At 41.4% G+C, this 20,162-nt stretch overlaps 1 protein-coding gene across 12 annotated transcripts in view; it reads right to left on the minus strand.

Annotated features, from left to right (window-relative positions):
• Window positions 1–20,162, minus strand: part of map2 (microtubule-associated protein 2) — a 95,015-nt gene that overhangs the window by 4,211 nt on the left and 70,642 nt on the right. For 9 of the 12 annotated variants that reach the window (XM_056388783.1, XM_056388773.1, XM_056388785.1 and 6 more), the window contains 10 exons: window positions 16,571–20,038; window positions 16,209–16,451; window positions 15,850–15,987; window positions 14,679–14,740; window positions 12,921–13,062; window positions 12,224–12,280; window positions 11,662–11,969; window positions 7,026–7,118; window positions 4,218–4,310; window positions 666–747 (listed from right to left, as the gene is read on the minus strand). In XM_056388783.1, coding sequence (XP_056244758.1) covers window positions 666–747; window positions 4,218–4,310; window positions 7,026–7,118; window positions 11,662–11,969; window positions 12,224–12,280; window positions 12,921–13,062; window positions 14,679–14,740; window positions 15,850–15,987; window positions 16,209–16,451; window positions 16,571–20,038 — 4,686 coding nt within the window. The remainder of the gene's footprint in view (window positions 1–665; window positions 748–4,217; window positions 4,311–7,025; window positions 7,119–11,661; window positions 11,970–12,223; window positions 12,281–12,920; window positions 13,063–14,678; window positions 14,741–15,849; window positions 15,988–16,208; window positions 16,452–16,570; window positions 20,039–20,162) is intronic. The other 3 variants (XM_056388781.1, XM_056388780.1, XM_056388782.1) reach the window with 3 other exon arrangements.

The raw sequence follows: 20,162 nt of genomic DNA on the forward strand, positions 1-20,162 counted from the left end.
AGCAGGAAGAAGTGGAGTTTGGTGACCTGTCAACTTCCTAGGCTGATTTTTACTTAGGAATGTGGTCAAAGTTAATGGACTGCGTTTATACCTGGCTGAGATCTGATCACAGTGTCGCATTTAACTTGGATTACAATGGATTTTTTTTTTTCAACCAAGTAAAATATCCCGGTACAGATCCCATGTTAATGATGGACACAAATGAGGTCCTTGAGTCATGTTAGACTACCAGATGGGTGTCAAGTGTGACTGGTTGCCAAGCTGTGATTTTCTATGCCTTGCAGGTCATAGTTCATTTGGGTGCTTTCCACACTACTTGCCTGCCTTTGGCTTCTGGCCTACTGTGCTTCTTGCCAAGATTCACTACTTCTTAGAGAAAATAAATGAGGGCCAGCGGTCTGCTCGGCTCATTGTATTCTCAGTTTTTTCCTACCCTTACACACATTTCTCAACTGGAAATTGTGGCACTGTAACCTCAGTCTGAACTTGCTCTAAGCACTGTTAAAGAGTGCTGGACATCCCTACCACATGAATTCATATCCGAAGGTAAAGGATTGCACTGGTGACCTTTTGGTCATAAGCAGGCATCGCTATCCTTTATTCCACACTGCCACTGCCGGTGTTACCCCTCAGTTCCCCCCGAATGAGTTTAGACCGAAGGTTACCTGGCCGATGATGGATGTTGTCTAGAGAGCCACACTTGGAGGTCACGTGGCTCAAATCAATCTTCTTATTCTGTATCTGCACCTGAAAGAAGCAAGTCAGAAACAGACGTGGTAAAAGCTCACAGCTCACAATGAGGCAATGAGAGTTGATGACTTCTGCTACTAGATTTAGATGTTGTTTAAAGAAAATGACTGGGTATAAACTAGGAATGAAAGGCTGCTGTTTCTACATTCTGAGACAGTGATATCTAATTGCATGTAATTATTAGAAAAACACGAGCAAGACAGCGCAACAGCAGAATACCAGTGACTATTACATGACAGTCCTGGTGTTCTGCTGTGCGGAGAACTGCTGGTGCCTGTTAAACCGACGGAACCAAGACTGAATACAAACTGCATGAGTGCTGGAACTGTGTTTTGAGCTAAAAATGTTTTGGCGCGTTCAGAAAACCTGTCTAATATTGTATATTTTACACCACAACAGTGACGATTCAGTGTGAGACAGTTAAAAAAAAAAAAAAAGAACGACTGCACACTTGAAAGTGGCCACAGGCAGAGAGTAGATAGGGAAGTGCAGTTATGTGACACACCCTGGGGATCTGAAGAGAAAACCACTGAGAGATATATAAGGAGTGAGCCAATGAGACAGCGAACAGAGCAGAGCTATAAAGCTTTAGACACAGCACAATGAACAAGAAGAGATACACCACATCCTGAGATGAATCACTGGGTCACGCCTGTGGTCAGCAATCACTTTGCCAAGTGACTGATTTAGTTGATATGCCTTTTTGTAACCAATGATTTCGTGTTCTTTATTTTCTCCTCTCTTAAATAGCCTGAGAGGAAAATGGTGAGCCACGCAGATCATGAGCCACATAACAAACCACAACACCATGTGCACAATGTACAGAATGCGGCTTAGCCTGTTCACCTGCCAGGCATCCCTCACACATGCAAAACACTAGCAAAGATATGCAGCATGAGTTTACAGACAGAGATGAGATGTGGTTTGTGTCAACGTGGGTGAACAGCAGGCTGCAGCTTGACTCGTCTCTCCAGCAATGATCTCTTTATGATTTACAGAGAAGATTTATAAAATCTCATGATTTATAACCAACTAGAATTCTAAATCTAGTATTGATTTTGGTTTTACAGGTTGATAGAAAGGGAACGTGCATGCTTAGCAAATATAGTCCTACATTATAAAATATTACATTTTGCTTCGACTACCCTTGGTAAACTTCACCTAGGTAAACCATCATGGCCAGTCACACTGGTCCGCCCATGCCCTTAAAACTCATGAGAGGAACAAATGTATTGTCTCAATTTAATATATGAACAATACAATTTGGTAAAAGAATGGCGAGTAAAGGCCACTTCTCTTGAAAAAATGCAGACTTGTATGTAGAGTACTGTGCAAGAGGTTTAGGAATATTAGATGTTTAGATTTTTATCCATCACACAATACCATCAGGGAGACGTCTGATCGGTCCCAAATTTGTTCTGCAGCATGAAAACAACCCAAAACACAAAGCTAGACTCATAAAGAACCATCTTCAGAGATGAGAAGAACAGGGAGTCCTGCAACAGATGGTCTGGCCTCCACAGAGCTCTGAGCTCAACATCATGGAGTCAGTGTGGGATTACATGACGAGACAGAAGAAACAGAGACTGCCTAAATCCACAGATGAACTGCAAGTTCTCCAAGAGGCTTGGAACAACCTACCTGCCAAATAAGTTGAAAAACTGAGCACAGGTGCACCTGGGAGAACTGGTACTGTTTTAAAGGCAAAGTGTGATCACACCAACTATATATTTGATTCAGGTTTTTTCTGTTTCTAGTACCTTTTTTTTTTTTTTAAGTTAATTGATGAATAAAAAACAATTCTTGTTATTATTTTTGAAAGCATCCTCATTTTAGTTTTAGACACCAAACCTTTGGCACAGTACTGTATATGCATATAAAAGAACCAAATTATGAATTTCAACTGGGCCATATATTAGGGCCTGCATGTACCTTTCTGACTTTCCTCTGAATGGAAATTGTACTATATCATTCTGTCCCCAAATTTCTGAAGCTGTGGAGATGCAGTCCAGTGACTGGTTCATTCAACAACTCAGCCACCTACTCTGTGGCCTTCAGCTCCCCTTGTTACTCACCCATTTCATGAGGGCCCTCAACTCTGTCATGTGCCTGCTATAAAAAGCTGCAAGAACTGTCAGTTGGTCAGCTGTGATTTAAAGTGACCAGTGTCTTATGTGCCATTTGTCACTCACCGTGGATTGACATGAGATATTTGTCTAGCTGTTGAGACTAGATATGCTATTTGACTATAACACTGTGCAATTTTTAGTTTTTATGATTATCCTTAAACACATATAACACTATACAGTTTAATAGAAAAAGGGAGTGGTTATCCCTTTTATTTGAGTTTTATTGGTAAGATGAAAGTAACCAAACAGCTGAGGTTTATTTCACTTTTCTTTTGGGGTAAGCAAGTTTGGTAATTGCTAAAATGTATAAAATCAATTATCTTCTGTTTATTTATTTGACTGCAGCTAGACCAAATATGCCACAGACAACAGATGTCTCTTTGTGTTTAATTAGTGTTTCCATACATACTGAAAGACTAGTAATTACCATGTTTACTGTGCATAACAATATACAATGTAGAATCACAGTGATCCTCATAGTTACCACATTAAATAAGGCCACAGCAAAACTGGGAACAAAACAGCTGTCTATGGTTGCATAATAAATGTGATTTTGTTAAAACAACAAATTCTTGTTTCTAGTCACACTACTGTGAAACGTAACCATAATTGGTTGCAATTATAAAGGTGATGCTTCTGGCACCACAGTTGTTGGAAAGAAGGCGTTGCAGGCAGTTTTTATCCCCGGTAACCCGGATTTGTCAGACGCAAATAAAAAGAGGTTTGGTGAGAACAGACTATTCTGAGGGAAGTGGCATAAAGTCAAGAGAGAAGTTTTAATTGTCTCATTATGATGAGGCTTGCATAACGGTGCTTTGATAATGTGCATCACACAAATTAGAAACTGCAGATTGAGCACACACTGTACCTGCTGCCTTCAAATGTCTGTAATCGGAGTTAATCAGCTAAGAGGGAAGTGCTTCATGCAGTGTGCTACCTGTGGAGGATGAGACATGCTGGCAAGAGTCTTGCTAGTAATAACTTGACTAATTTTTTCTATGCATTTAGACTTCTATGCATAAAAATTTACCAATGCTAAAAAACTACTTTTAGCGCAAAACAGAACAGCCTTTGTACAAAAAGTATAGTCTTTACATGTAGAATGCTGCTAGAGTTGTAAATGTTGTCAAGTGCTGGAGGAGGAGACATTCAACCTTCTGTATGAAAATTCCTCGCAGGACACAAACCACTAATGGAGAATGTTGTGTTGAAAACTGGGAAATTGTAAAGCGAGGTGAAAAAAAGGAAAAGGCAACGCTGAAAAAACACAATACGACAAAACACAGAAATAACACTGACATGAACACTGAGACAGTGGACTTGTGGCACAAGACTCACGTTTCCACCTCCTGCTGAGTAGCCCCGCCTGTCCAAGGACCCACACCTAGACTGAACATGGCTATAGTCCAGCTTAACACTGGGGATGAGAACCTGCAGGGGTGGAGGTCAGGAATAAGGTGGGAAAAGGCTCGGGCTTTCTGGCATGGCACTTCACTTTAAACATCTCGTAAACACTTTGTATCTTTTCCACTTAAATAGACTGTCCTAGACATCTGAGTTTGTTTGGCTCTAGTGAACTAATACCTGACACAATGGTTGCCATGTTGCTTCCTCTACACCATTTAGTGGATACAATCACTCTGAGCTAAAAGGCATGACAGATTCATCTCTACTACGTGTCTCACAGCATGAGCTTTGACCCTACCGTATATGTGCTACAAATGTGCTACATCTGGTGACACCTCAGTGGATCCTCTTTACTCTGTGTCTCCCTCTAGGAATCACCATAACATAACATCCTATGAAAAACGGGATCCCCAGCAAAAAATGTTGCTAAACTTGCTAACTGAAGCCAAAGCTAGTTATTGTACCTTTGAGCCCCTTCTGTGGGTAGTAAAAGGCTTTGGTGCAGAGCAACATGACATTTAAAGATATTGCTGCAATTAATTTGTTTTTATATGAATTTTGAGCCAATAAAACAAAAAGGAAACATTCAAAAAATCTTCACTTCACAAAGTGTCACTTGAGAAGATACTTCAAATTTTCCCTTATGGTTTTGCCTATCCTCTGTTCAGATTTAAAATACAAGTAAATGCAAATCAAAGGCAGTTCAAACTTCAGACCACTAGGCTGCAGGGATAATAAAGAAATATGACTGCGCAGAGATGGTAAACAGCTCTCTGTAGCTGCAAGGAGAGAAAGCAGGAGTGAGATGCAGACATAGCAGAGTTGGTACATAAACACTAACAGTTAAATACATTTTTCCCAGCAGAACAGTAAAAGCGATGGAAACTACACTGGAGAGAAAATAAGACACACAGAACAAACATGTCCCAAGCATTTTTGCATGAGGAGAGGAGAGGAGAGGAGAGGAGAAGAGAGGAGAGGAGAGGAGAGGAGAGGAGAGGAGAGGAGAGGAGAGGAGAGGAGAGGAGAGGAGAGGAGAGGAGAAGAGAGGAGAGGAGAGGAGAGGAGAGGAGAGGAGAAGAGAGGAGAGGAGAGGAGAGGAGAGGAGAGGAGAGGAGAGGAGAGGAGAAGAGAGGAGAGGAGAGGAGAGGAGAGGAGAGGAGAGGAGAGGAGAGGAGAGGAGAGGAGAGGAGAGGAGAGGAGAGGAGAGGAGAGGAGAAAAGAGGCCATGAGGTGTGTGAGCCCTGAACTGTTCTATATTTTCTTCAAAATAACTCGATCAGACCAAAACAATGCCTTGTTCCACCCAGTAAACAAGTGGGTTATTCAGCAGCCAAACAGCAGAGACACTAACTAGCAAACAGGACCTTGTTGGTCGTAAACTGATTGTGAGTCCAGCTCCCAATTAGCACAGTGCCTGCTGTTCTGCCATTACTTTCCCCTAGGTCTATGAAATATCTGATGTGCAGTTAGTGTCTATCTGGTCAGAGAACAAAGGCATGAAAATAAATGAATAAAAGGACATTACCATAAAAATTCTCCCCAAAGCTAGTAATGCATTAGTAATTAGAAAGAAAAACGGTGCCAAGCCATTCTTGCATTCTCTACTGAAACACTTCTCGTTTCTTTACAACAATTAATTAGGACTTATGTTTTATCATCTGTTCCAAATTAAAATAATATATACAATAAAATTTAAATATCAACTGACAGGGGCATACCTCATGATAAAAGAAAGGTTGTTGTTCCCTTCCCTTGCTGGAAGGGGGGGGGGGGGGGGGGGGGGGGGGGGGGGGCATGAGGGAGCACGAAAAATGAAGCAAAATTTTACTTTGTCTCGAAATTTACTTTTATAAATGTTCATCTGGGCAACATCTAGAGTCAAACATTATACATGAAACAAACTAACACCCCCGGTGAAATGGGAATCAGAGCCATTTCTAGGGTAAGAAAGAACACAATTAACTAAATGGTAGACCCACTATTAGTCTCTGGGACAATCTACAACAGGTGTAACAAGACAATGTGAAATAACTGTCAGACTCAGATACCAGACCTAAGATGTGTAGTATGATGAACGAGATTTAATGGAAAAATTAATTTAAATTTAACAATCACAGTGGCACAGGCACATTTCCTTCTTATTTAGCCCCCTCTATCAGCGGGACTTTAAGTGTCTTACTGAGGTACACTTGAGCACAGCAGACGTTTGCCAACACATGGCTTTGGTCATCTGGCACTCTCTAACCATCAGGCCACCTTGGTGCCAGAGAGCTGAGTTATTCTGGGGTTTATGGCACCGCTCTCATGGCAAGGAGGTGGCTAACATCAGGAGCTGACCTACCAGTTGCTGTGCTTTTCTGGCGGCTTATGGGTATGTGAGTAAAATATGATAACATTTGTACAACTAAGATTTAAAAGTGGCCTTTGTTACCCACAAACTGAAAGTGAAAAGGGAGATAATGAATCATATCTGAGTTTCAAGCGTGAGAATCAATACACAAGTGGGAAAGGAGGATTTCAGGGTAAAATACAAACTGAAGTACTACGATACTAGACCACAAAGATAGCTATATATGCAGCCAGGCACAGCACAACAAGAAGCAGCTTGCTGCATGTAACTTAACTTTTAATCAAACTATGCAGTGGGATTTTTTCAGACAGACTGACAAACAAGAATTAAATATGGCCATCACCCATTTCCTCAATCAAGGAGGGTAAAGATGGAAGGGTACATACATTGGCTTCACCGGGAGAATGCTTCAGATTATCCTTGGAACTGCATTTTGATAGTATGTGACTGACGTCCACCTTCTTGTTTAATATATGATTCTATGGAGAAATACACAGATAGCATGGACCTCTTACATGGTGGATGGGATTCAATACTTAGTTATAAGACTACCACAGGATAGTGATGAACAATGAATTGAAAAATGTGAAGTATGAAATAAGTCTTAAAGAATTAGTGTGCATGAGAGATGTTGATCATGAGCATCATTTACCTTGTGTTAATGCGACATTACCATTTAATGTGTAAAAAAAAACAAATACACCAGGTTTTTGGGAAGTTGGCCCATTAATCATCTATCAGCCACATTGATTATTTGCTCCAGTTCTCTGTGGTAAAACTTCAGCACAATAATGAAAAAATATTATAATAAATAAATCACTAGCATTATATCAAAAGAAAAGATGCTGACTAAATTTGTATCATTTTCAATAACCCTTTCTGGATATTGACATTTTTAATTTTTATTTTACTGCTGTGTTTACCTGTGGAGCATCTACAAGTTCCACCACTTACACTTTATTTTTTCACTCCCATCAAGTTTAAGTTGAAAAACGTCTCGGAAACTTGGTGCGTTCCTTAAATTGTTAAAAAACAATTTCTTGAGAACTATGGATCCCTTATATTCGTGTAAGCACCTTTAGATCAAATCAATTCTAACCCACAGGGCAGGATCTCTGATTGGCTTGATCCCACACGTGACTCCTGCCTAAACAGAACAGCTCCTGCTGCTGTTCTGTGTGTTGGACTTTATTAAATATTGAAAACTCAAATATTAATTCATCATGTAAAGAAAAAGTTAAGAGTTATAATTTGACAAATTGAGTTATCTCATTTAATATTTTTTTTTTATTTACTTGGGCTTTATGCCTCATCAAAATGCTAATTTAATCCATCAAGAATAGTCTTTCAAATTCATCATTGTTTACTGTTATCATTGTGTTTCATTCTTTCAGTTGCACACTCGTATCCAGGCCCTAAAACACACTGTGCCATATTTAACAGTGCTGAGGTGTACCAGCAGGTCTTGGGTCCAGGTCACACTCTGTGCCCCTGACAGACACAGAGTAACGGAGATGAGGCGCAGCACTGACTTCCAGATCCAAGAGGCCCTGTGTTTGGCCTCTGTTGGCATATTTTGGTCGTTGTGCTTCTATGAGGACAATCAATGGACAGGTCAGTGGCTGAGGGAGGCTCACTACAGGAGCTGCTTGGACATAGGAACTACTTGGACCTGCTTGCGACTACCAAAGGTAAGGAGGGAAGTATTTTACTGTCATATGGAAGGGGTTACTTGTATTTTATGTGTGACTAAAATAAAACTGTGTATTTAAAGAATTTTATCGTCCAAACTGAAATCCAGCTGAAAGCTTAATGGGAATTGAGCTCAAAACACGACTGTTCTTTTTCACACTCTGGAAATAGGAGCTTATCGTGACAATAGCTTTATGCTACTGATGAACAGTTCAGTAATATTTCAGTCACAAGCGACACAAGACAGACATGTGGGTTGAGAGGAGGACCATGACTGAACCAGCTTCTTTATATTCTAAATTTTCTAACTGCGTGAGCTGGAACTCAGAGTCTTATAAGCGGCTATTGTATACCCATCTCTCACTGCACTTTCAAAATGTAGAGCTGTCGAGGAAAAAAAGGGAGAAGCGTACTGAGGAATGGGAGACTGAATCTTGTTAACTTAAGGATTACCACCCTACCGTTCTCACCTGATCAAGTAGCAACAGTACAAAATCCTGTAATTTCTGTTAACTGCTACCAGCAGGTATTTTGGAATCATATATGAAAAACTTTACTTAATCCTGCTGTTAAATGTTCATTAATGAATAAACCATTACACATAAAAATTATCTGTATGGTAGAGAATCCAAAATGTTACTTTTAGGGTTGTTCATACTGTAGCTATTTAACATGTTTTACTGTTGGCCGAGTTGATGTCTAATTGATTTTGAGCACAACCTTTGCTAGCACAAGCCATTGTATGCATCTTGCATCATTTTGGTATTATTAAAACATGCAATTCTTTCTTGGCTTAACTCCATTTGGAACAAATTAATTATATTAACATTAAACAAATATCTTTTGACTAACAAGTTATCGCACCATTCACAGTTCATAGTAAACTTTTTCGACATAAGTTATTACGGAGGAAATCATTTAAATTGCCATGTACATCTAATGAGGAGCTAACCCTCTTACAGGACACCCTGTGTTACAGGTAACAAATGCGTTTAAAGTGTTTAATGTTCACAGCCAAACATAAGCTGACACGCAGTGGGCCAAAATTATGACTCAATCATGAACCAATCATTTTCACAGCCACAAGACTACAGACTCCAATGTAGCACTTGGTGGGGAACACTGGATTACCTACGCTGTCAAGGTAAACTCTCACAGATACTCTCACTGCATAAGGTGACATTAAGCTGCACGATCCTCCAAAAAAAAAAAAAATCACCCCCAAAGTAAAAGCTTGGAATAAAAGTTTGTAAGATTCCTGACACTAAATGTCATCTGTCTTACTCTCTGCACAGCTATTACCCAAAAGAGATTTGCATGAAAAGCGAAACATTGCCAGCTTTAGCATTGTCACCGATTATGACCCAGCATGCATGCTTGCACACACAAACACACATGCAAACATGCACAGAAACTCCACTCAGGCCATTTCTCCTGCAGATGACAGGGAGGCGTTTGGAACATGATCCCTCCCTATTTTGTGGCTGGCTGCACAGAGCAGTGCAGCGACCTGGCAAGTCATAAAGATGTCAGCCAAGCGCTTAGACTCCTAATCAGGTCATCAGTGGAGGCTTGTAAGAGCTGATGGCTACAGACACATTGCTGTTTTCATTACTATGCTTCCTGTTGCAGTGCTGACTTTGTGTTTCAGAACAAGATGTTTGTCAAACTGTAGGATATACACTCCCAAACACCCTGCTAATGCAGATTATGTGCAGCAACGGAAAACATGATTTGAAATGCAGATTTCTGCTGTGCAGAAGTGTTGTGCTCAGTTCACAGAGCCTGGGGGAGAGGAACTGAAGGGACAAATATGGCTCACAGTTTTGACAGTCAATGTGATGTCACAGTCAGGTCACTTCTCTGTTTATTGAAATTTGGGGCCAAAGAAATGGCTAATTAAGAGGCACGAAATGACATGAGTACAAATCTGACATTATTGAGGCCTGATTTTTACTTCTTTTCGATATAAAAATTAGGGTGAAATCATACTAAAAAACTCCCCATCTCAGCTTTTATCCTCAGGATCCATAGTATTGATCCATGAATGGCAACACAGCCATCTGAACTGAGATACATTTGGTGTTTTATTTGTATGATCATAATAATGTTTAAACCATTTTTGACAAAGGGAACAGCAGGCAGAGTCCACAACAACAGAACCTTGATATACTATAAGCAAACAACTGCTTTCTTATTTTATACATCCAGAGCAACATGGACAACCGGATCTTTTGTCAACCTTTAGTATTGGTTTGGTTCATTGTGTCACATGTGTTTTCCTGCTACATGCTCAGCTCTCTTCCCTGACACCTTTAGTCTGGCTCTGTGCCATTTCACACAGGGCAGGAAACATGTAATCATGTGTGTGAGCTCACATGCTAGGAACAGCTGCCCATAGTTGCATACAGGGGCACCAGTAGGAGTTCACCATACTGACTGGAAAATCAAACAATGAACTGGAAGTGGCTAAAACTCTAAAGGACAGCTGATCTTTGTATTCAATATCAGTATCATTATTTAAATCAGTGTTAATATAAAAGTTATGGCTTTAAATGAGTTGTTCTATGCTAGCCCTTACCTTGAACCTTCAAGTATTTGAAAGTCTGAGGAAATTTGGTATTTTTTTCAGTTTTACTATAATTTCGTAGATTGTAATTTTAGTAAAATGGTGAAATTATTCATTTTAATTCTTAACCTTCTTAGTTTAAGTGAACAGTCTGTTTTTAATAAAGGGTTTTGAGAATTTCATTTTTTTTTTCTTCCACAGAACACTCATTGTCTTTTATACTAGTGAGTCAGCAGGATGACTGGAGGGCTAACAGTAGAAAGCAGCAACTAAGAAACTAAAAAAGACTATGAGTGTGACACAGGTGGGTCAGAGGAGCCATGGGAAATAAGCATATCAAAGCAGAAGAAAAAGGCAGAAGATGTTACACAAAGAGACACTTTAAAATCCAATTGGTATCAAGCCTGTTAATGCTGGCCTTGGTGCATACCAATGGTATATAGCCCACGGATCTACATGTACAACGAGCAGCCACAACATTAAAAGTAGTCACTGGTTTTAATGTAGTGACTCATCGGTGTATATGGACCTGAGGGGAAACTGGTATAGTTCTTTATATCTGCATATTTCCTGTACTAACAAAAATAAACTTCTCAATGACTATCTATCCCTGTAATTGTTAAACAGAGATGCGTTGTACAAACAGAAACACATTAAAACCAGTATAAATAAGAATGCAGCATTGCAGAGGTGAAAGAAATAAACAAGTATTTAGTCAGAAGCTACAGGTTTTGTGGGGAAGTGTGGTAGAAGAGTGTCACCTGTCCTCCTTTGGGCTGGTACTTGATATTCTCTGTGGAGCCGATCTTGGACTTGACATTCTTGAAGTCAGGCAGTGGCTGGTTAATGATGCGAAGCTGCTTGGGTGTGGTTGCAGGCGACTTGGGTGGGGTGCGGACTACTGCCACCTTCCTCTCCTGGGAAATCAAGCTGAGGGAGCGAGGGGTTCCAGGGGTCCTGGAGGATGATGAGTAGCTGGGAGGGGTCCCTGGGGTGATGGCTGTGGAGCCAGGAGTACGGGGGGTGGAATGGCCACTGCGAGCCGAACGGGAGCGGACTGATTCTGTTACTGGTTGGAAGAATTTAAAGGGTAAAAGTGGGAGCTGAAGGTAAAAAGGTGCTGTATTATATTGCAATTGTCATAAAAATAATTTAACATGTTTTATAATAAGAACTTCTCATTACGGATGTTTGGTGTTAACCTGAACATCCATTGAGGTACCAGTTTACTAAGACTTGTACAGCCTAACACAATCCATTACAATAATCCTTTAGAAAATGTTTTGCTATAACACTGACAGAGGTATAGAAAATCCCTTCTACCTGTCATACTAGGGGCTCGTCCTGTCCTATGCTCTGCCCTCATCTCAGGGCGAAACGCTACAGAAGGCAAAGGAGGAAAGGATTAAGATTTAGCTACAAGAACAAAGAAGAAAAAAGGGGGAGATTTGCAAGCAGTCAAATCCCACTTACATTCACCTGGATCTGTACTAAAGCAAGTTATGTTTTGATAAAACATCAAAGACAGTGAGATCTACTGTTACACGGAGATGGTCAAGAGAATAACATGAATAAGCTTCTGATCTGATTAGTACAGAATGAGTGAAGCAAATAAAAATACAGCAAGGAGAAAGTACATACAGTACATCTTGGTATAGTGTGAGCAAAGATAAAACAATGGCAATTTTATTTCCACCATGCACATCTCTCATTGGCACACTAAAGCTAGGGCTTGTTAAAATAATCAAAATTATACCTAAATAAAATGAAGAGGCTTTTATCCCCTTAGAATATGAACATAAAATGTCAGGCGTGTGTTTTTCATTTTTCTTAAAGATCTTTATATTTACATTAAAGCAATCATTTATCTGCTTTGGTATAATATATGCTTTTGAAAAGTTATATTGGTTGAATCAGTGTTGTTTTGACTCCCACTGGTGGATGTTGGTTTTAGGCTACCTAATGCCACCCGAATACTGATTCTTTGTAAAGTGAGTTGATTAAAGGAGCTGGAGCCTACATGTGGGTCTGCGGGGAGCAGTGGAGCCAGAGCTGGTGATGGAGGTGGAACTCTCCTCGTGGTCATGGTACCCACGGCGACTCAGAATGGAGCCGTGCCGCGGCAGGGAGGACCTCTTGTCTGGGCTTCGTGATCCTCCGTCCTGTTGGCACACACCAGAGACAAGATGAAAATCCTTAGGCCTGTGATTGATTTTTTATAGGAGGTGAAACAGGTTTACGCGCAAAATATTACAAAATGGAAGTAAGTTGTAAACAAATCATGTTAATGTGGATCTTTTCAGAACGCCAGAACGTCAGACCTGCAGCTACAGTGCTGCTCTACCAACCACCTACCTTGGCTCTGAGTCTCTGTAATACTGGGGAGCCTAGAAGCTCTGCTGAGGATGGGCGAGGTCTATCTAATGAGGCAGTCACTCTGGATATGGAGGTGGGGATCTTTGTTAGTGGCAAACGATGGGCATGGCACTGAGATGGCACAATGATGCCGCCCGGTGGGTGAGTAGCATGGCACCAAATACAGGACATAGGGTGACAAAAGAGTGGTGAAAATAACAGTGCTTCAACATGCATTATCAGTGCAAAAGATCTGATGTACGCTTTGTAGGATGAGGAATGAGATATTAACACCAGATCTTGTGTGCTTAGCATCTAATGATCAACAAAACAGGCATTCATGCACATTCATTTTGAACATATAACAAAGAAATGTAAACACTGTGTTCATCCATTAAAATACAAACAAAAAACAAAGATACTGTTCACCATGCCCATGCAAGATTTCAAGTTACACTGCAGACCACAGTAACAGATGTATTTGTAGACTTTAAATAGAGAGTGTAAATCAAAAGTGGAATATAATGTGGGCTCAAAGTGACAGAATACACTACACAGTATGCTGTAATGACATGACATTTAAGAAATGCAGAAACCGTGTTATTTTAGACACAATAACTGTCATTACCATGGTGGAGGAGTAAAATGGAGTCACGACCACAGCCGCTGGTGAAATGTCACAGGGTGATTCAACACCCACTCAGTTAAAAAAAAAAAAACATTCTAAATGGATCTGTCTTATCTACTTGTTCAAAAACCCATTAAACAAGGCAACAATAGCAAACAAAAAGCAACAGCAATCGACCAACATAAATATTTTTTTCATTCAATACGAAGGAAAAGTGGTGTTAATATAGACTGCAATGTACTGTTTTTCATGCAGCGATTGGGACTCAGAAAGAAGGCACACAGCACTGGTTTAAACCGTAAGTGATGTGTTTATCTGAATGGATCATTAGGTTGCTCTGGAAGTCACAAGAGAGAAATATGTAACAGATTTTTAATGAATCTTAATTCTAAGGTAATTATTCTGCTTCATTAATGTGGTATTGTTTCAGTTTAAGCACTAACGATGCACAAGGCAACTTGCGTACTCGAGTTCCATGTTATTACAGTCCAAGCAAGAGCTAAAGGTTTGAAATCTGTCACAGACACCAATAACAATGAAAGAGACAGTAGATCTAATGTTGGAAAGTACAGTTTTCTGGTGACTGAGCAGTCAGTCAGCTCGTTTAGGAGTTTCAGGTTCTGTCATCAGTGTCAGTTTCTCCTGATTGGTGTTTATTCCTTGGTGTTTATTCCGTGGTTCTAACACAAACCCGACTGTTGATTTAGGCTCTTTGTCAGTAAATCTTTATATTTTTCTCTGAGAGGTTCTGGAGACAGAGGTTACGTCATTGTTAGGCTGGTGGAGTATACTCACCGATGCTGTGTCGCGAGACTGTCTTGCAACACTGAGAGGCTGACGACTGTCTGGTAGGGCCTCTAAGGGACAGACAGACAGAGAAACAGGATTTCAGGGAAATCAAAATACTCACACAGAATACATGTATTAACTTTCATACATAGGAGGAGAACAAGTGAGAGCCTTTGACATTTGCCACTTTGGGAGATTATCACCATATTTTTATCCTGTTGAGGATATGTGGTTTGCATAGGAACAGGAATATAAAAATATATACATCCAACTTTGTAAACATTTGGCATTGTTAGCTATATGACAAATCAAATGCTCTGCGGGAGTGGGTTGCTGCCCCCTTGTGAGCTCTGTTCTGCAAAGATTTGGCAAGATATCACACAGAATAGAGGATATTGTATTATGTAAGGCAATGCTGGAAAAAAATCTAATTGGGGCAGTGCAGCTGTATACTGGGCTTTCATCATCAATGACACAGAATTCAGTCTGTCAGGGGGAAATGAAGTGCAAACTGCCTCTGGGACAGTGCAGCATCATAGGGTCTTTATAGTATCAGGTCCCATAGAGCAAAACCATGGATTACTAGTTGCCTGGCAACCATAGGTTGAAATAAGCTTGTGGTAGAGTGGATATGTAATTCTTAAAAAAGACCAAAGGGGTCAGAAAGGTTTTATTGGTTTTTATGACCAAACAAAGTGTCCGTGATCATCAGACAAAGCTTCAAAATATTTGAAATAACTTTTTTTTTGTTTTTATTGACCTCGCAGTAGTGACGTGTAAAGTGCAGCTTGAAATCTGTTAGGTGTGGTTACAGATACATGAAGCACACATCTGAGCGCACATATATACAAACTTTAAAGCAGAGGATGTCAGTGAAACAGTGCTTTGCAGCTTGGTGTTAAGTTACTCTTCATGGAACAGAGAAAGTGAGCAAAAAACAACACAAAACAAAAAAACAAAAAAGATAAATGAAACCAAATGAAACAAGTATGGCAGTAAATTTTTATTGTGTTCGAATACAATGAAACCTGCATGACAAAAACAAACCACTGAAACAAAATGGATGCTAAAACCAAATGGAAGCTGAGAGTGGAGGTAAAATGTAGTGAGAACTGGTCTTCTGGTGACTCTCCTGCAGATAGCACCAGTTGTGTGATAGACCGAGGCAATGTGTCACCTGTGGTTCTCCTTCTGGGGCAGGAGTGGTGCTGGGTGGAGCGGGTCTCGCGAACAGCTGATTTCATCATGCTCCTCTTAATTGGGGATTGAGACTGACTCTCCATTTTTTTGGAAAGCTCAGTCTTCCTTATCACAGCTACATTATCAAAGGAAACAGGGTCATTAACAAAAGCAGAGAGACAACAATAAGCAGAGACTGATGCTGAACCATGGTAAAAATATGAAGTGCTGCTGTATAAAGAACTCAAATCACTGTGTTAGTGAGATATTCAGACTGCAGTTTTTTAGTGACACAAACAGTTGTGTAGGTACGAAATAAATCACAAGAAATCAAAAGGAAAACAAAATAACAAGAACCTTTTTTCTTCTTGACTTCCTCTCTAGGGATGTAGACAGGTTCTTTGCGGACAGGTTTGCGTTCTGGTGTGGAGATTCGACCTCTAGCCCGCCCTCCTTTGGTCTTTGGTTTGACCAGCTTCTCCTGTTTCTCTGGCTTCTTCTGTTGTGTCTGTTTGTTCGGGACCACACCAAGCTTTTTGACTGGGCTGGGCACCTTGGGCAAAGGCTCAATCTGCTCTGTTAACATACTCTTATCATCATCTGCAATGTGGAAAAACAGGACATGAAAAATATAAAACAGAATTCAATTTGTTTATTTAAGGCAGAAGGAGGAAGAAACGGGAAAAAGATCAGAAGCGAAGCCACCAATGAGATCTCACCTTGTGTGTCAACCCAGGAGCTGTCCAGGATGGAGTCGTCCATTGTGGTCTCATCTCTATCATAGCTTTCTGTTGGTTCTTCTGTTTCTATGGTTTGAGCCTCCTTCTCGGGGGAGGCAGGGGTCTCAGGAACATCACCCACCTCCTCTAGACTGGCAGCCTCCATGTCTGCTTCTTGGGCTAACTCCACAGATTCCTCGTCTTCCTCGTCTTCCTCCTTCCGGGCACCGACACAAAGGCCTTCAGCCTCAGGAGGAGCCGAGAAACGAACACTGTGTCCCGGCTCATCTGCTTCATCGATGGTCTGGACCACAGTGATGAAATCGTCTTCAACTGTCACCACTGATTCGATGGCAGCACGGGTCTCTGGGATCTCTTTCATTCCCGCTGCCCCAGCTCCTGCCCCTGCTTTCTCTAACATGTCTTCCTCACCTCCCTCTTCCTCCTGCTCAGCCTCCACAGGTTTTTCAGCTTCTTTTTCAGCAGGTGTCAAGGCTACTTTTTCCTCTGGTTGTCTCGCTATCTCTTGAGGCTTGTCTGCAACCGTTTTGTCCACCTCAGCCACTTTCTCTTTCTCTTCCTTCTCTTTCAGTTCGCTCTCTTTCTTTTCTTTCTCTTCGCTCTCTTTCTTTTCTTTCTCTTCCTTCTCTTTCAGTTCCCTCTCTATCTTTTCTTTCTCTTCCTTCTCTTTCAGTTCCCTCTCTATCTTTTCTTTCTCTTCCTTCTCTTTCAGTTCCCTCTGTATCTTTTCTTTCTCTTCCTTCTCTTTCAGTTCCCTCTCTATCTTTTCTTTCTCTTCCCTCTCTTTTAGTTCCCTCTCTTTCTTTTCTCTCTCTTCCTTCTCCTTTAGTTCCCTCTCTAGCTTTTCTTTCTCTTTCAGTTCCCTTTCTTTCTCTTCCCTCTCTTTTAGTTCCCTCTCTTTCTTTTCTTTCTCTTCCTTCTCTTTTAGTTCCCTCTCTAGCTTTTCTTTCTCTTCCTTCTCTTTTAGTTCCCTCTCTAGCTTTTCTTTTTCTTCCTTCTCTTTTAGTTCCCTCTCTAGTTTTTCTTTCACTTCTTTCTCTTTTATTTCCCTTTCTAGCTTTTCTTTCTCCTCCTTCTCCTTTAGTTCCCTCTCTTTCTTTTCTTTCTCTTCCTTCTCTTTTAGTTCCTTCTCTACTTTTTCTTTCTCTTCCTTCTCCCTCAACTCTTTCTCTATTCTTTCTTTTTCCTCTCTTTCTATTTTTTCTCGCTCCTCTTGTTCCATTCTTTCCCTTTCTTTCTTCTCTCTCTCTTCTTTCTCTTTCTTCTCTCTCTCATCTTTCTCTTTCTTCTCTTTCTCTAATTTCTCTTTCATCTCTTGCTCTTTCTGTCCCTTTTCCTTCCGTTCTTTTTCTTCCCTCAGTATCCTCTCTGCCTCTTCTTTCTCTCTTTCCTCTTTCTCTCTCCTTTCACGCTCTTCTCTCTCTTTCATTTCTTTTTTGTTTTTCTCCGCCTCTTCTTTCATTTTCTTCTCAGCTGCTTCCCTCTCTTGCTCTTCTTTCAAGTTTCTTTCTAATTCCACTTTCACTTTCTCCTCTTTGTTTATTCCTAACACTGGTGAAGGTGTTCTTTTTGGGGAGCCATAAACCTCTCTTTGTTTAAGCTTGGAAGGTGAGAGCACTGGGGAGAGCAGCTTGTCATCATCGATGTTGCTCTCCACAGATGAAGCAGGTGAAGTTTTCACTGGCCTGGCAATACGGTCCTTGGCCACTCCGGTCAACTGGTAGACATCTTCAGCATCCACTTCCTCATAGGCCTCCTGGTGGACCAGCTTCACCTTCTCCCGAAGCTCCTGCAGTTCTCGTTCCTCCTCCAAACTGAGGGGCCTGTCCTCCATCTCTAATTTGCGGATCTGCCTCTCGTAGTCAGCAATCTCAGTTTCAGATGCTGAGCCTTCGCCACTGGCTTGTCGTTCAGTCTCACTCAGTGACCTCCCTCCTTCTTCTAGAGTCACAGTGACCGTTGGTGTCACAAAGGACTCAGTTGGCTGAGCAGGTGGTTTCTCCTGCTCACTTGCAGATTTAGTCAGCTGACCATCTACAATCTCCTTGCCTTTTTCTTCAACAGAAGCTTTTCTCTCTACCTGCTTCTGGTCTTTCTCCTCAGTGACTTCAGCAGCTCTTGACGGCTGGCTCTTGTCCTCCACAGATGTGTCTCTGACGGCTAATTTCCTTGCCTGCTCAGCCACTTTCTCCTCCAGAACTGAGGGGGTGAAGACCTGTCCAGAAGTGTCTGTAGGGCTAAATACATCTGCAGGAGATGGCATGGGCCCTGAATATTCACTGAACACACAATAGCCCATCTCCTCTAGCTGGCTTTCACTTTTTCTGGCCCCAGGACTCTGTTCCCCTGACACTAGGCTAGCCAATGGGTCGTCAGCAAAGGCAGGGACATCAGCTTGAATTGACTTTCTCCGGATAATTTCTGGGTCAGTGTTTTCTGATGCCAGTCTTGAACGGGTACCAGCAAGGTCCAACATCTCAGGTAAGTCTTGTGCCATCACTGTGCCATTTTTATAGGCATTTTTAGGGGGCTGCGGTGATTCTGGTGACTCTGGTTCAGGGCTGTGTTTTGAGACTGGTTCAGTGGTCCTTGGAGGAGATGAGGAATCTGAAGTGATGGAAGCTGCAGTCTCCAGGATCAGGGGAGGGAAGGATGGAGGCTTATCCACAGAGGGTGTAGTGACTGGGAGGTAGTCTGCTGACTCATCTAGACTTCCACTAGTGTATGACATGATATCTGTGGCCAGTGGGGAGAAGTTCCTAGGTTTGCCCTGGCCACTCTGATCCATTGCTCCAATGGTGATGTTAAGAGAGTAACTCCTCTGCTCTAAGGCCAGTTTACCCGGGGAAAGTCGGCATTCATTACTCCTGTCGGGAAGTGTGAACACTCCAGTGTCTTCTGGTGTACTTTTTTTGGTTTCAGGTTTATCCTGGGCTTCAGCTAGTGTGCTGTAACTGATCTCCTGAGACCCGGAATCAGTTGTACTCTTCTCTTCACCAGCTGTGCTCAGTTCGTAATAACCTTCACCCTTACCCTCATCAGCCTCAACAGTTGATGTTTCAAAATATGCTGACATGCCAGATCTGTCTCTTGTGTCTCTCATTGAGTCTCCTTCTTGAACTTTGACTCCCATTGAAGAAAAGTCAGAAGGTGCACCAATGCTGCTGAACTCCACCACCTCCACTGACGGCTGCTTCTCTGACACTGTGATTGGTTCACCATATGGAGGCTGAAGCGTGAGAGATCTGGCAGATTCTTTGGCTTGGTTTTGAACATTTTGAGGTACAAAGGACGGCATATCCATGGTGGGGCTCTCTGGTACAACTCGTTCACCAGCAAAGAACCCTTGGACCTGGGGCTCAAAAAACTCCTCTGGACGTTTCTCTGATCCAATGCTGTCTGGACTCATGGACCCACTTCCCTGCTTGTCTGAGTCCATCTTCAAAGCTGAAAGGACATCTGTAAGTTGTCTGATTTGATCAACATAGACAAATATTGCTTTGGCATGCTGCGAGTGAGATATAATATTAAGGCAGGGACCTGGAAAGCCGTTATTACAGAAACAGGCAAA

Source organism: Seriola aureovittata, chromosome 11 (genome assembly GCF_021018895.1).
Source record: "Seriola aureovittata isolate HTS-2021-v1 ecotype China chromosome 11, ASM2101889v1, whole genome shotgun sequence".
NCBI classification, from domain to species: Eukaryota; Metazoa; Chordata; class Actinopteri; order Carangiformes; family Carangidae; genus Seriola; species Seriola aureovittata.